General features: G+C 38.9%; 3 protein-coding genes across 3 annotated transcripts; 1 reads left to right on the plus strand and 2 right to left on the minus strand.

The window, feature by feature from the left end:
* Positions 1-1731: 1731 nt before the first annotated feature.
* Positions 1732-4544, minus strand: LOC307269140 (uncharacterized protein). The gene is made up of 3 exons (XM_080051980.1): positions 4447-4544; positions 2469-2621; positions 1732-1903 (listed from the first exon to the last, which is right to left on the minus strand). The coding sequence occupies exons 1-3, from the start codon at positions 4541-4543 to the stop codon at positions 1842-1844; spliced, it is 312 nt and encodes a 103-aa protein (XP_079908106.1). The 5' UTR covers position 4544; the 3' UTR covers positions 1732-1841.
* Positions 4545-6532: 1988 nt separating this feature from the next.
* Positions 6533-13898, minus strand: LOC307269295 (butyrophilin subfamily 2 member A1-like). The gene is made up of 7 exons (XM_080052223.1): positions 13702-13898; positions 10671-11030; positions 9910-10123; positions 9121-9185; positions 8564-8689; positions 7973-8115; positions 6533-7747 (listed from the first exon to the last, which is right to left on the minus strand). Exons 1-7 carry the CDS (start codon positions 13748-13750, stop codon positions 7238-7240), a joined length of 1467 nt encoding a protein of 488 aa, XP_079908349.1. The 5' UTR covers positions 13751-13898; the 3' UTR covers positions 6533-7237.
* A 571-nt stretch (positions 13899-14469) lies between these two features.
* On the plus strand, positions 14470-16080 carry LOC307269010 (myelin-oligodendrocyte glycoprotein-like; the record flags this gene model as incomplete). Its single annotated transcript, XM_080051833.1, has 3 exons — positions 14470-14501; positions 15529-15628; positions 15731-16080. The coding sequence occupies exons 2-3, from the start codon at positions 15538-15540 to the stop codon at positions 16078-16080; spliced, it is 441 nt and encodes a 146-aa protein (XP_079907959.1). The 5' UTR covers positions 14470-14501; positions 15529-15537.
* Between the last annotated feature and the right edge of the window lie 7 nt (positions 16081-16087).

A 16087-nucleotide genomic window follows, 5' to 3' on the forward strand; every position in this document is an offset into this window, starting at 1 on the left:
TCAGGCTGGTAGATTCAAGATCACTTTATTTATCCCCTGGGGGTAATTAAAGGTAAGGCATGTAGAGCAGACATTGCAACAATGACAAAACATGACTAAGAATAAATAGATAGTTAAATAGTAGTAACATTTTGGCACGGCCTTAAAAGCAGGGTTGGCAGCATGAACTTTCTTTCTCCATGGCTTCTTTGACACCTGAAATAGACATTTTAGTGGCACTAGAGAAAATGACATTTATTCTTCAGGTAAAGGGGCCAAACGTCTGAAAGTGTGTGTGGCTATGGGCAGCACTTGCTTTACTGGTTTTCCATCCAAAGATTTGTCATTTTAAATAGGGGGATAAACACACACACTCTTATTGTCACAGATACCTTGAATGCACATTTAAAGCTGAAAATAAATCTGGTGTTAATGCACAGCCTAGCCTCTGTGTTGCTAGCTACGGTGAGCCCCCTTTGTTTACATACTTGTTAACATAGCAGTAGGCTGTGCATTAACACCACATTTATTTTCAGCAAGAATGATCTGGGTTAAAACCAGGTAGTCATCCCAGACATTTTATTCATTTTACCATTGACGGCAATAGTATAACAATACAAAAATCAATTTTAGTTGACATTAATTTTGCATTGAGGCTTTCTAATCTGGTCCTAACAATGTTCCTTCATGTCCTATTTACACAGCACTGCTTTGTAATAACAAAGGTTTTTACCAAGAAAGTTACCGACACAGTTGATTTAACCTTTAAGATACCAAACCATACATTTCCAATCACTGCAAAATGTAGGTCAATTAATCCTTTACTTAATCCTGAACTAAAAACTAATATTTACCGCTAATCGGACAAGCACTTAGAATTATTTTGTTATTGTATCGATGTACACTTGTTTTAAAGAAAATTCTGCCATTTTACGAACTTTTCTGTTTAAATGTGTACTGTTTTTGATGCAGATAAGGGGAGCAATGTTGGCCTGTGGTTTGTAAAGTAGCACAATGTCCTCTTTGTTTCCACTTCTGAGAATGAAGTCACCTGGTTTCACCACGACCGACCCACACAGGCAGAAAAAGCTGATTCTGTCTATCACTGACAAAAACTGAGCTTTTCCTGTTTGTAGTTCAAAGTTACATTAATGTTTTAGAAGAATAGGACTGTGATAAAAAAAAATCAAAGGCAATCAAATTTACAGCGTGCGGTGCTAGTGCAAATCCCTCAATATCCAGTGAAATAACACATTCCTGTTGTTGAGTAGTTTCCAGTTTTTTGAATACATTCTGGACAGAGTTGAAATGTCAAATGGAAAACAGACAAATAATCTGTTTGGACCTTACACGAAAAAAAAAAAAACACGTCAAAACCACAAAACTGTCTCTTAACACACTAATGTCCCCTTTACTTCCATTTCACTCCCAACAGCATCCTTTCACACAAGAACTAAAACAACTATACCGTTTAGTTTGTCTCAGTTACAATCAACGGCTATACTGGCAGTGATTATAGGTCCAACTGCAACGTCACAATAGGGAAATGTGAAAAAAACAGTAAATTGTAAATAAATGTTTCAAATAATAAACTGAATCCTCTTATTTGCTTTATTTTACCTGATGGAGGAATACGAAGCATACGAGCATTTGCCCACGTTAAAAAATGGCTGATTTTAAGTGATGTTGTCATAGGTGCAAAGGTCGAACAAATATATGATATCGTTATGGTTTCATTGGAGACTGCAACTGTATTTTTTAAGGGCATAATTTGGTTTTAACTCAATGCTGGTGGCAAAATTGGAGCTATAATGGAAAATAAATTCAATATTCCAATGTAACTTTTAAACCCATCTGTAAGACTACACAACTATCTCCATGATGACATCGTTGCTGCCTCTTCTCTCAGCAACCGTCCGACCTGCTGTGAGAAGAAAGAGATAAAGATCAGTAGCTGTCTTTTTAAATGATATATAACTTATTACTATCAAATTCACGATTCAATAAACTAAATTAAATGAACAGGTGATTGGGTAAAAAGACAAAGAGAAAGAAGATGAAAAGACGGCATCACATAAAAGCAAATATATGAAAACAAATATTTAAGAAGTGATTTAAAAGAAGTCACGGTTACACTTTACAATAAGGGTACATTAATAAACTATTAGTTAATGCTAAGTTTATGTTATTAATGGTAAGTTAATGTGCAGTTAATGCTAAGCTATTAACAGTTAGTTAATGCTTCGTTAACTAATGCTTTGTTAAGCATAAACTAAGCATAACAGTTAGGTAATGCTTAGTTTGTTTATTAAGCATTTACTAAGCATGTATTTACAGTTGGGTAATGCTTAGTAAATGCTTATTCTGCCTTAATTAAGCATTTACTAACAGTTAATTAATGAACCCTTATTGTAAAGTGTTACCGAAGTCACTGATTCAGCAAGCCTTATCTCGAAGTCTGAATTAATGAGTGGAGTGTATGTACTAACCTCTCTTCCTGTCTCTGTAAATGAGCCCCAGTAAGATGGTGGACAGCAGGTAAGGAGTCCCCACCACCACATGACAAATGATTCTGGAGACATTAGCTGAACTGGAGGGAGCGGCCGGAGTAGACGGAGCTGACGTTGAAGGTTGAAGAGAAGCTGTGAAGATAAATTAACTTTTTTATCCACTGTGACAAAATAAAAATGGACCAATGAAATAAACTAACATGTCATTATTAGTCATTTTAATCCCGATAAAGGTTTTTTTACTGTGAGTTTTTTCTCAGGGTCTAAGGGCAGAAGGTGTCATAGATAGATGGGTGGATGGATGGATGGATAGATGGATAGATGGATAGATAGATAGATAGATAGATAAAGTCAGAGGGTGTCATACTGTATGACATGTGAAGCCCACTGAGGCTAATGTCTATTTGTGATTTGGTTATACAAATAAAACTGATTTGATGACCGTTTCCTTATACATGTACATATTCCAGCTCCTTGGATTGACCAAGCTTTTTTAGTGTGTCTGGCCTCGGAGGTTTGAAATCAGAAACTAGACCTTTAACATGCATCACTGCTGAATTGTCTGGTATGCAGCGTTACAGGCAGACAGGTAAACAACTGGGCAAGTCCAGGTTCAGATAGCATCTACAATGAGTTAGAACAGGAACAAAGGATCAGTTTATATATATATATATATATATAGATGGCATTTGAGTTAAATGGCTGATTAGGGAAGTTAGACGGCAGGCAGGTGAACAAACAGAATGTCATGTGACTGCAGGGCTGAAAGAGGAAAGACGTGAATGAGGAACTCTAGTGGAAAAGGGTCTGAATGCACCTGGTGGACGGTTTGAGAATTGCAGGTCTGGGAATTTAGGCGAAAGTACATGACCTGAGAGATGTAGACAAGGGGCTGGAGACATGGACAGATAAACCCCCTTTTCACCAAAGTGGTCAAGGTTCAAGTGTTGGGCTGGTGCAGAAACTTGCGAATAACCTTTTTAAGAACCTTTTTGCACGCCTTTTTGGGGTGGCAGTGGCGAAGTGGGTAGGGAGTTCGCCTCTGGTGTGCAGGGTCGGAGGTTTGATCCCCCGTCTCCCCGCCACATGTCGAAGTGTCCCTGGGCAAGACACTGAACCCCGAATTGCTCCCGATAGTTAGCTTAGTTAGCTTAGCACCCTTAGTGCTAAGCCTACCCTGCGTGGTAGCTGCTGCTATCGGTGTATGAATGTGTGTGTGATTGGGTGAATGTGTACAAAAACAATATAAAGCGCTTTGAGTCTGTGAAAAACGGAGATAAAGCACTATATAAGTCCATTTACCATTTACCACGCTTTTCCATGGGTTAGGGAGCCACGTCATCTTATCACTGTTTACACCCCCCCCCCCCTTCTCCCAGTTAATGCTAGTGCTAGTGTTAAAGTTGAGACCACATACACCCAGAGAGGCCAAACAAGGTAGGTGTGAATTCGCCCCTTAATCACTGGGGCTGGTGCTGTTGGACGAATAATAACATGCAGCATCCTAAAAAATGGTTAAAAGTAAATTAATGCATCTGGCCTTGAATTTTCAGTTTCCCTGTTTCTGCAAGACTATATGTATATATTTGACATACTTATTCTAAGTGGTTGGAAAAGGTATGGCTCAAAAACAGTTTGCGTTGAACTGATTGAAAGAAGAACAAGTAGCTGCAAAACACGAGAACACAGATACCCCTTTCACACCAAAAAGAACCATGAGCCAGTTCCGGCTGGTGCTGGGGTCAGTTCAAAACTGGTTACAGCCTTATCCCAGTTATGAACCGGTTGGTTTCACACCGACCAGAGCCAGCTACATCGGAGCTAGAGCCAAAACACTGGCTCTAGCTCCGAACTAGCTTGGAACTAGCTCCGATTTTTCGGCGGTGTGAAAGGGCCAAGAGATGACAGAATGAGGCCAGGAAGGCTGCAAAGGAAGGCACTCTAGACATGTTCTCACCCTCCACAGCCAGCCAGCTGCCGACTGACTCTCCTCCTCCAGAGACGCTGCACCTGTAGAATCCCTCGTCCGATTTGGAAACCCTGTGGATGGTCATCTCTCCCGCCGAGCTGCTGCCGATGGAGATGGAGCCGCCATCTTTACTGAAATGAAAGACCTGGTCGGAGGAGTTGGTCTGGGCTTTGCATCGCAGAGTAACAGGGTCTCCCTCTGACACGGGGAGCGCAGGGCTTTCAAGCAACACAGCACGATCTGTAGGATGGAAACAAACTCATCAGAACTACAACAACTCACTCTAAACCTCGTCTGACCTGGATTATATTTTTACATTTTTTTTAAATACTTTATTGAAGGATATTTACAGTTTCTATTCTGTATACATAAATAAGAATATAAAAAAGAAATAAACTTTAAAAAATAAATGGCACTTTTCAAATTAAAGTTACAAAGTGTTTTACAGAGCAGATTAAAGATACTGAATATAAATCAAAGTAAAAACTGCAAGAAATTCATTAAAACAAAGTTCTTCTCACCAAGACGAAGAGTGTTAATACAATTTGCGGAAAATTACATTCATTCAAACAAAGTTAATAAATTCAAACAAGCAAATCATAATTAGATGAGGTAATTAATTAAAGCTGCGGTGTATGATTTCTGATTGGTCAAAGTTAACATGAGCTATACACTTTGACCGATTCTCTATTCTTATTGGCTGTTGGGACTGTCCATTCACTTTGGCACGACTTTGTTGGTGTAGAGAGCGTGTCAGGGAGGGACCATAGGGGAGGGACCAAAGAGAACAAGTGGAGCGGTTGAGGTATTTGGATTCGAATCTCTATCCCAACTGCTATTTTCTCCCCAAATCCTCCACCCCAGCTTTAATTGAATAACTCAAAATCTTCAAGGCTGAATCATATTAGACATGGATTCTGACCTACCAGTGATGGTGATGTTGACAGCATTGCTCCTGTCCCCGGCCTCAGACTCACACCAGTACAGACCGCTGTCCGATGGGTAAGTGTTTGTGATGACGCAGGTAGTGGAGCCCCAGCTGTTGGAGCAAGGTGTGACCCCACCATCCGACGTTTCCCTCTTCACCTTCCACGCGGAAGTAGAGTTGGACTTCTCCTCACAGCTCAGGGAGACAGAGTCATATCTGAAGAACTGAGACCGGTCAGGGATGACTCGAAGGCAGGCTGCACAGCGGGGAGTTAGAGAGAAAGAATTAAGCTGAGACATTTGAAAAGATTTGTATAATCCGGAGTAAAATCGTCTGAAATGACATGTCACAACAAAAAAAAACACTGACGATTCTAAAGGAGGATGCAGGCTAAACATGTTGAGGTACGAAAAGGAATACTGGTCTTTGAATTGAAAATGTGTGTACTTCGAATAAGTTACAAAAAGAAAGGAAACAAATAGGATGTAATAAGTCATTTTTGAATTATAAGAAGTGAACACACCAAAACACTTGTCAGTCGCACGTTATGAGACTAGGAGAGATAATTTTTTCACACAGGAAAGTGAGGTGAGACTTTGTATACTCACTGAGCATCAGGCAGAACGGTGTCAACTCCATCCTGTCCCACAACAGACTGACGGACAAACAGCCACACGGAGAGACACACACACACACACACACACACACACACACACACACACACACACACACACACACACACACACACACACACACACACACACACACACACACACACACACACACACACACACACACACACACACACACACACACACACACACACACACACACACACACACACACACACACACACACACACACACACACACAGAGAGATCTCTGCACTTCCTCTCCAATAAACTCCACCCTCTGTTAGGTGTCATGGTCGCTGCTTCAGACATTTAATCTGTCACACAGTTTAACACATTCAGCTGAATTGAAATTGTTTTTTTGTTGTTGTTGTTTTGGCCACAATCATATTGTATCCAGCCTGAGATGAATGTGAACTTCAAAGATTGTGTGATTAATTGAGCGATCTACTTTAGGATAATTGACATTTTTAAATTGTAAAAAACAAAATTTTCCAGATTTTTCACATTCAACAAAGACGGTGCTTTATTTAATTTTGGAGTGTAGCGCACATTTAAAAGAAAAACGTATACAAAATATATACAATATGTCATCCCTATGTACACAATTTATACAACAATTAAGTATTAGTATGAAATAAATGATCAATACTATACTAAAGGACAAGTCATTTTAAATATAGCAGCCCTTCTATACAACCCCAGACAAAACATCTTAGTGTTAAACATTACGATATCAAAATACTTTTTTTTGCTTCACACTTCACCAGGTTAAACAATGAAAACTGCATAACACTTGAGGATTACCTTAAACCATAACCATAAAAAGTGTTTACTTTGCGTGCAAATTTATTTTAATTGGAACGTACTATTTCATCATATCATTGCTCCTTGAACTATGTTTGAATTGTGGGTTGAACAGCCACAAATCATTCTGGATTGAACACAGCAAAATATGACGGTATGTAGTCGGAAATCAAACTACATCTGAAATAATGTATTGGGACAAACTAAATATCTGTCATATTTAATAGCATGGAAGAAGTGTGGGTATTGGAAAGTCTACTGACTAGCACCTCAAAAGCTTAGAAACTAAAATGAACAACGGTTTACGAAGGTTTTAACACGTCAATTCACTCAAATCTTCTTCAAATTCCTTCTAGCGTTATCTGGCCACACAGATAGTTTTGGTTTTATTCTTGCTGCAGTTTGGTGAAGTTCAAGACCTAATCTTTGACTGCTTTGCGTTAAGCTTTGGGCTGTTAAATGATATTAACTGCTCTGACTCTTCTGACAGACCTTCCAGGGTGGAGAAGGGGTTATTCATTTGGGTAGAAGATGGAAACACTGGGGAACTACGTCGTCTCTGATCCTTGGGAACGCTCGGACCCGACTGAGCACAAGCGTCACTTAATGAACGACCAAACAGCTTTTTCTTTGAAGTCCTGGCTGTAGAAGAACTGGACAATTCTGGAGTGAAGTCCAACACATCTGGGCAGCTGTGGACACGACTTCCACGACTCTGGCTTGGGCGCTTGGCTGATTCCAAACTGTTCTGTCGTGAGATCGCTGGAGGTTTTCGGCGTTGTTCCTTGGGGATGTTGGGAGCTTTTGGAGGGTTGGAGGGCCTGTGGACCATCGTGGGCTGGTCAAGCTGGCTAACAACAGGACTTAGCTTAGACTCTGTGCCGTTCTGTAGCTGGAGAATGGTCTTTTCTCTCTCAAGAACCTTGGAGTTGAATTGAAATTGAAATTGAATTGAAAATGTTTTAATTTCGAGTAAGTAAAAAAAAAGAGAAAAAAAAAGCAATAATAAACTATAAAATAAATGAAAACAATTGGACAGTTACAATCAAGTAATGTTTACATACAATGAAAACCACAAATTAAAAAGAATTAACTGTCAAACACTTGCTTTACCTGTTCGAAAAGGGCTGAGAAGAAGAAAACTTACCTTAGATCCGAGTTCGACCACTTCTTTTCTTAGCTTCTCATTTTGAGCCACGACACCACCCAGAATCGGTTGATTTTCAGAGGTACAACTCACTGTACTTTGATCTGATGGCTGTCTGTCAAGTGGCATTTTTTGTATCCCGGCTGTGTGAACACACAAATACAAAATGTAAGAAGTGTTTGAGGGATTATTATAATTGACCATTCAGATGTGTTCCTGTTTTTTTAGGGGGAAGACCAAAAACTGTAGCCTGGTGAAAACAGCCTGGATAGAGGGTGAGAAGGTCCTGGTTTTCTGTTTATATTTCGAGAATAATTCATTCAGATCACGTCTTTCCTATTCTTCAATCATAGAGACAGAGTTTTTCTCTTGCTATTCTTAGGTGAGACACAATGACATTACACTGATCAGTGGAGCTTGTCTGCCATCTTGTGGGACTTTTACATTACTGCAATTTACTCTCAAAGGTAGCAGAAAGAAAGCACTCAGCTGTGTAATGTCAATTTAACTTTAACTGGGCATGCACTAGATGTACTCTTACTGCTTTTTCTAATGGAGAAGTGAGGTCCAATTCCAAATAGAGTGACTTACCGGATTTGCCACATTTCTTGCATGAGAAGAAAACTACTACTACTACACAAAACAGAAGTACAGCAGCCCCTGGAACAGCCACCCTAGCAGTTGGAAAGCAGGACCTCCTGCCGCTGGACTTTCCTCCTGAAATAACAATGAAAATAAGTGAATTATTTGATATATTGAAACATTATGTTCCCCGCAAGGAGACACCATTTGTTCTAAGGATGGTATCAGAAGATGTTTGCAAACTAAGGTGATTGGAGTCTCCGTCCCTACAGGATATATATGGATAGAGCAGTATGTGGAGTTTTACGGATTTTAAAAGGATGGTTCCTACATATAGCAGGAGAATTCAGCAGTCAAATGTTTGTTTGTAGTTATTTCGGCATGTATTACAACACACTATAATAACCAAAATAAGTCAACATCACTTCATTATCATTACATGACACAAATTACATTCAAAGACATTACAAATATGGACAAATAGGACAAGTATGGTGCTGAAGCTGTACTATAGCAAACTATATTGTGAATGTTTGGAGGATCATTAAGTAGAGGCTGCATTATACCTGGTATGAGGATGTCTGTCTCCTTGGTTTGGTTGATCTCAGACTGGTGAACTCTGCATGTAATCCTGAGAAGAAATGACATTATCACTCATACAATTCACACTATTATTATATATTTAAATATGGGAAACATTCTTGTAATGGGTCACATTGTATGCAATGAAATTAAGCCTTTTTTCATATTGTTTTTCATCTATAAGACTTATTTCTCAACTCACATTGGTGGTACACAATGAAAGAAAAACAATTAAGATTACTGGAGCAAACGTTGAATAGCATCATCAGTGACATCACACTCTTTAAAGCAGTGATGTTTGTAATTTCATGTTTTTTGCTCAGGACTTTAAGGTAATAGTAAAGTGAAAGCCCATGTCAACACATGGATTTTGATGTTTGTCTATTCTTGACGCAACGGTAGACAACTTCAACTCCCACTCCCTTTGGTCCTCATCAACACATCCACCAAGTGGGAAGATGAACGGTTGGAGAGAAACTCAATGAACAGACACACACAGACACAGACACAACTTCCTTTAGACTTAGAAGACGCAAACTAAAAAAAAAAAACTCTTTTGTAGAACAAATGAAAGTGAACACCACTTTGGAATCTTATTTCGAGTTTATTGCTGTAACACTACATACTTTATTTACTCATCTAAGCTCCTTGGTTTATCTGTTGGTTTTTCTTGTGTGTTTTGTGTACAAGACCTCCTGCTGCTTATAACCAATTGCCCCTAGCCGTACTAATAAAGTTGTTTGAATTTGAATTTAATTCATTTGAACCGGAACCTTTTGGTAGCCCCCTGGAGAGTCACTCTTCGTTCCACTGTGTAACATCCCCTTGCATCTCGATCACTTCTTTGCTCTTTGGCAGTGATGTTGTTTCCGTGGTCGTCCAGAAACTGGATCTCAGGCAGCGGCAGCCAGCACTCGGCCACACACTGCACAGTCACGCCTCCACTCTCAGCTGAGATTACGGAGAGTTTCGGCTCAGAAACTGCACCTATCAAAACAAGAATTACACCTTTGAATGTTTCGTCGAACACTCCTGGAAGAGGTTATTAAATATTAATGAGGACAAGACGTAAATTAAAGCTAAAAGAGAGTTACTTCTGTCACACCCATGAGGAATTCTGAGTAATTCCATTTTTCTGCTGTACGTCCAGGTTCTTTCATAGCAATAGAATCAATTGAAACACCAGTTTGTAAACGCTGCCATACTGAGAAATACAGAGAAAGTTTTGTGGATCTGATAGGCCTCATCAACTTTGTATCAACTCGTTTGGCAATGGCTCCAACGTAACCTGCATTCAATAAAATTAAAAAATACGCACTATAGCTTTAACCATTTTATCTTGGCTCTGATTGAAAAGGTTTAACAGAGAGAAGTATTTCATTCATAACATGAAACAGACCGGAAGTTTGCAACAACATGCGTGTGATTGCACTAGGTGTAACCACACTTGACCAAATTGGAAAGGTGCCAGCGGAATGGTTGTCAGTCACTTGCTTCTGTCACACTCCATTCACATCAACTCGCACGTACTCACCCACAACAAGCTCCACTGTTGTGATGTCACGCCTGGCCTTGCTCCAGAGCCTCATGCATTGGTAGAAACCAGCGTCCAAGAGCTGCACACTGGAAATCCTCAACGAGATGTTTCCGTTTTGAAGTTCTCTCTGGATGAGGCTGGTCCGGTACTCGAAGGCCGGGTTCTTCATGGCGTGAATCTCAAAGCCATCTCGCTGCAGGTACACAATGTTTTCTGGCTTCAGACCCCGCTTAGACCACTCCACGGTAGGAAAGTCATCGCCGGCAGTGATGTTGAAACTGCAGGGCAAGATGACGTGATCACCTGCAAAGGCCTGGACCTTCTCGGATGGAGCATGCAGCGAGGATACTCCAAGAACTATCAAGACAACACAAGACATATATATTATTTATTTTATCTATTTAACCTTTATTTATACTCGAGTTATCATTGAGGGGTGTCCCTCATTTACAATGATATCGAGAAACAAAAACAACAATACAAACAATACAAATACACAACAAGCTGGTAAAGAGAAAGATTTTAGACAGAGGTGTAGAGTGGCTAGAAATAGAATGAAATTGGTAAGTACAATATAGCCTAATTAAAACAGTTATAGGTAGAGTTTGGCAGATTCAAGATGTTTAAATTGGTTAAAGGATATGATGTTATTCATTTTAATTTGTTGCTGTAAGTTGTTCCAGGAGTCAGGGGCACTGAGGCTAAAAGCTAAAAGCTGTATTTCCCAACTCAGACAGACCGGGCTTGTGGGACAAAGCATAAGCATGTCGGTGGAGCGGGTCTGATAAAGCCCGTCTTTTCAAAAGATAATTTAATAAAATACTCTATAAGTTGAACTGATCACACCACAAATACGTGCACTCAACTCTATGTTAGCTCATATCAGGCCAGGAATGTAACACATTTAGCTGCCACACCCACACAAATATTCAGAATGAATCATGCTACTGTTGATCTTTAATTTCACAACACACCCCCTCCTTCAACACCTTTAGATTTGATCATGTTATTCAGACATCGCCCAAACCCTTGTTTTTCTTTCTTCTCTGTGAATTCACAAGAGTGAACGTGTCGTTAATCATTTAAAATATGACACACAATCTCTTACGGTCAAAAGTTCAGTCAGAAATGGGAGGGTCCATTCTTTTTTTTTAAGCATCCTTGCTGGGTTTTTAATATTCCAAACAGGCTACTGATGACGGGTAAGCAAGGGAGCATTGACATCTAGAATGTCACCGCTTTTTGATGCCAAAATACACCGATATTAAACACTGGCCCTTTAAGAATTTCCTTGCCAACAACTGCTCCTGTATTTGTTGTGCATACAAAAACGTAAAACCTGTTTGGTTGGAAAGAAAGTGCATACACAGCAGAAAGTATTGCTTAATCATGTTTGGGGTTTTTCCAAACATTGCCTGGAGAAATACAGGCTTAAGTTGAATACATAATGCACAAACTGGGACAGGTGCAGCAGAGATTACAGGTCTGTGTTGGGGTAAGGAAAGGCAGCTTGCAGAGGAGCGGTACGAAAAGTGTCAAGTCATCAACTTACTCACAGAATCAATAAGTGAGAGTAAAACTATTAGTAGTAACTGTAGCAGTGCAAAAAGAAATGGATTTTATGTCTGTTTTAAAGGTGAGTCAGACATTCTGGAGAATCCCATTTTTCTCAAAATCAATTAATATTTAAACATGATCTGCTACCTGCCCATACTTTGTTTGCACTGAGAGAAAATTCAGTGTTAAAACACAGCCTAGGCTCTGTAAACACACATGTAAACAAAGGATATGTAAACAAAAAGGGGCCCTCCGTAACTAGCAACATGCCCCTTTAAAAGAGCCTAGGCTGTGTAGTTACACTAGGAGATACTGACATATTTAGTCAAAATATGTTTTTGACAACAAGTATTCTACATAATCACTAACTCCGCCTTTAATTCATAATATAATAATCTGTGATGTGTCTTTACATTGGAATTCCATTAAACAAGTCAGTTTTCAAAGTAGTTGATTAGATAAAGATAAAAGGTCATTTTTAGGACACAAAATCAATTCAATTCACACACTGCTGACAATAATGGTAACAACAATAATAGTGTTGCAATAACTTTGGCTTTGGCAAGTGAAGCAATATTTTATCTGGTCAAACATGTTTCAAAACTTCTCCAAATTTCCCAAGACGTCAGTAAGTTCCTTATTTTGATCACTGACGTCTGACTCATTTCAAGGTCTCACATTAAATATACATCAGTAGTGGGAAAGAAATACAAATAAACTGAATCTATGCAGGACAGACTAAAACCATCTATCAATGCATGAATTCATGCGAGTCAAGTTCACTAATTAAGAATCTATAATAAAATAGTATATCAAATTAAATATAATTAACAACAACAACAGTTTTATGAAGTTTATTTTTCATTATTTTATATTTGTTTATTTTACTGTAAGATAAGAGTATTTGAGTAAATGTTACTTAAACATACCCTGCGTTCCAATCCCCATGCTTCCCTACTATTTAGAATGACAGAAAAAAGATTTAGGATGTCCCAATACATGCAGGTCAATTGCAGTATGCTGAAAATACATAGAGGCCCCACTAATTCCAATAGCATTTTGGAGTATTCGTCTTTATTCTCGACATTTCTCGACATAATAAAAAAAAATGGCTTATCTGATTTTTTTCTCTCTCCTGTCTGTGGCCCTAAAACTCTTCTGTACTTTAGTATGTAGTGTAGGAAAAATAAAAGGTATGCGATTTGGAACGCGGGGTGAGTTTAACTGGTATTTTACATTCTATCACTAAACATAATCTCCTAATTGCAAATACGTGCAGCCATTGTGCAATAACACGCCCACATCGCAACGAATCACTTCACTGACTTTTTTTTTTAAACAGAGTAATCCGATTCAAATTAAATTCAAACCATTACTAAAATATAGCAATTAAAAAAATGAAAGTCGCTTGTTGTTGACACATTCTGCAAATGCACTATTGAAAAATAGAAAAACATTCTAACCCACATACCTGTGCAGGTAGTCAGCAGTGCGACGATCAGGAAAAGACGATGGAACATCACCAAAACATTGAAGTTGGATTTCTTGTTTCTGACGGGGGAAAAATAAAGTTTCTGATAAAATCCTCGAGGTGCAAATGTTTGAGAAGCGCTCAGCTGAGAGGCCAGCCGGGTACTGGAACTTCATTCACAAAGTTTAGTTTCTTTTTTGGCTCGAGCGTCATGTGTCACGTTGATGCTGCATTCAAGAGCCAACTGGAAAAGTACTGACACTGTACTACTGACACACTAGCCTCGTTTGAGAAGGAGCCGTCTTGCTCAGACCTGCGCAATTATGACGCGCGTCTTGCTAAACGCACAGCATTTTTGCTGTCATAATTGCGCAGGTCTGAGCAAGACGGCTCCTTCTCAAACGAGGCTATTGTGTACTACTGACTAACGTGAAAAAACCTGAGCTCAACTTCGATGGCAGAATGTCACACTAACCAATAAGGAAATGTTAATTTTAACTTTATTCATTAAATCATACACAATATTTCGACAGGAATAACAATTTGTATTCCTATCGAGTTATTCAGAGAATATGAATTTCACTGAAAAAATCTCCACTAAGTACCAAATGAAATGATTGTCATTTAAAGTATTTTCATTATGAATGTACAGATGCGTTTTTTTCAGCGAGGTCTGTAATGTTTTTCCAGAGCTGAGTCCACCTCTGTCACCTGCTGTCGATAAATCAAGTCACGCGCTCCCCCTTTTTTAACCGACTCAGACGTTGACCCTTTATTGCCAACGGCAGTTTGAGAAACAGGTAGGCTTTTGTTTTAGTATAATTGTGCATCTTACTCTGGGTAGGGACTTAACATATAAAAGGTTGTTCTTTTATTTAAATAAAGTGCGTTCTGTGTAGGCCTTCAGTGCAGTATATGTGAGGAGAGAAGTGTAGGTTTTATAAGATCATAGTTAGTAGGAGATAATAACCTTCAGGAAATGTTTTTATTGTTTTTCATCAGTCTGTATTCAAACCCCCACTGCCTGCGGGTTATTCAGTTGAATTGTTTAGGTTCTTTTTAGACTTGTCACGCTATTTCTGTCCCAAATGAAAGTGAAACTAAACTCACCGTCATGTGCACAGTGAAGGAGAGATATATAGTTACAACTATGATTGTATTTGAGAGTATAGACTTGTATAATTGTGTTAGTTTATTAAAAGAAGGTCAAAACGTCCCTCAAAATCAAGTCAGACTTGTATTTACTGACTGTAACCGTGATCACAGTTTAATTATTAGCCTGCAACAACACGTACATGAAGTTCAGCCCAACGACCAGCAGATAGCGCATAGGAGCAGGTTCAAGATTTACAGCAAACTGTCAGGGTTTTTTTTCCTCTTTATGCAAGCAAAGAAAATTAACTTCATCCTTCTTGAAGACACAATTTTCAACTGAAATAATATATGTTTGACAAACCTATGATTAAATTATATATTATGTGAAAACTATAACAAAGACTATATATATAATAATAATAATAATAATAATAATAATAATAATAATAATAACAATAATAATATAAAAATAAATAACAATAATATACAAATTCACTTTGGTGGATGATTTGCAGTTATGCCATCAAGCTCAGGTTGAATTTTCATCATGCAAATAAATACAGGAGCACCTCTTGTACAATTATTGCATCTGCAGTTCTTCCTATCATCAGTATCATCTTAAGAAAACAAAGTAGAATTTCTTAAGACCCCAGACAGAATGTTAGTGTGAAAAACTTATGTTTTTGGCATCATTCTTGTGAACTTTTCCTGTTGTCATATTCCTGCATCTAGAACTCCAGAATGCTTCATGTAAAGGACAGTCTGTTCCAGAACTTCAAGTTTGGTGCCTTCACTTTTCTGGTGTTCTACTCTGTGATACACTCATGCAGAGGTAATTTACACACATCACTAACATTCCTGAATGGCTGTTTTGAAAGAAAAGTAAATTCTGCCTTTTACTGAAGACATTTCTAAACCTGTTTCTTTTTAACAGGTGAGTCTCAGGTGATTGGTTCGTCTAATCCAATCGTGGCACAAGTTGGTGAGGGCATCATTTTGCCTTGTCACTTGGACCCTGCCCTGAATGCTCTTGACATGACTCTGGAGTGGGTGAGACCCGACCTGGACCCCAGATTTGTCTTTGTGTGGCGTGACGGGGTGGAGCTGAAGAGTAAAAAACATCCGTCCTACCAAGGGAGAACGTCAATGTTCCCTGACGAACTTGAGAAGGGAAACATCTCACTGAAACTCTCCAAAGTGAAAATATCCGATGAGGGAAAATACAGATGCTTCATCCCAGGACTGAAGAAAGAATCTTATGTTCAGCTTGTTGTAGGCAAGTAGGAATATG

Source organism: Ammodytes marinus (genome assembly GCF_949987685.1).
Source record: "Ammodytes marinus genome assembly, chromosome: 23".
Classification (NCBI taxonomy): domain Eukaryota; kingdom Metazoa; phylum Chordata; class Actinopteri; order Uranoscopiformes; family Ammodytidae; genus Ammodytes; species Ammodytes marinus.

Coding starts and splice junctions, on each gene's coding strand:
- LOC307269295 (XM_080052223.1), bottom strand. CDS start 13,750: ATGTTCCATCGTCTTTTCCTGATCGTCGCACTGCTGACTACCTGCACA. Junction 10,124..10,670: donor AACAGTGGAGCTTGTTGTGG/GTGAGTACGTGC, acceptor TTGTTTTGATAG/GTGCAGTTTCTGAGCCGAAA. Junction 8,116..8,563: donor CAAGAAATGTGGCAAATCCG/GTAAGTCACTCT, acceptor GTGTTCACACAG/CCGGGATACAAAAAATGCCA.
- LOC307269140 (XM_080051980.1), bottom strand. CDS start 4,543: ATGACCATCCACAGGGTTTCCAAATCGGACGAGGGATTCTACAGGTGC. Junction 2,622..4,446: donor CAGCTGGCTGGCTGTGGAGG/GTGAGAACATGT, acceptor TTATCTTCACAG/CTTCTCTTCAACCTTCAACG. Junction 1,904..2,468: donor TTACAGAGACAGGAAGAGAG/GTTAGTACATAC, acceptor TTCTTCTCACAG/CAGGTCGGACGGTTGCTGAG.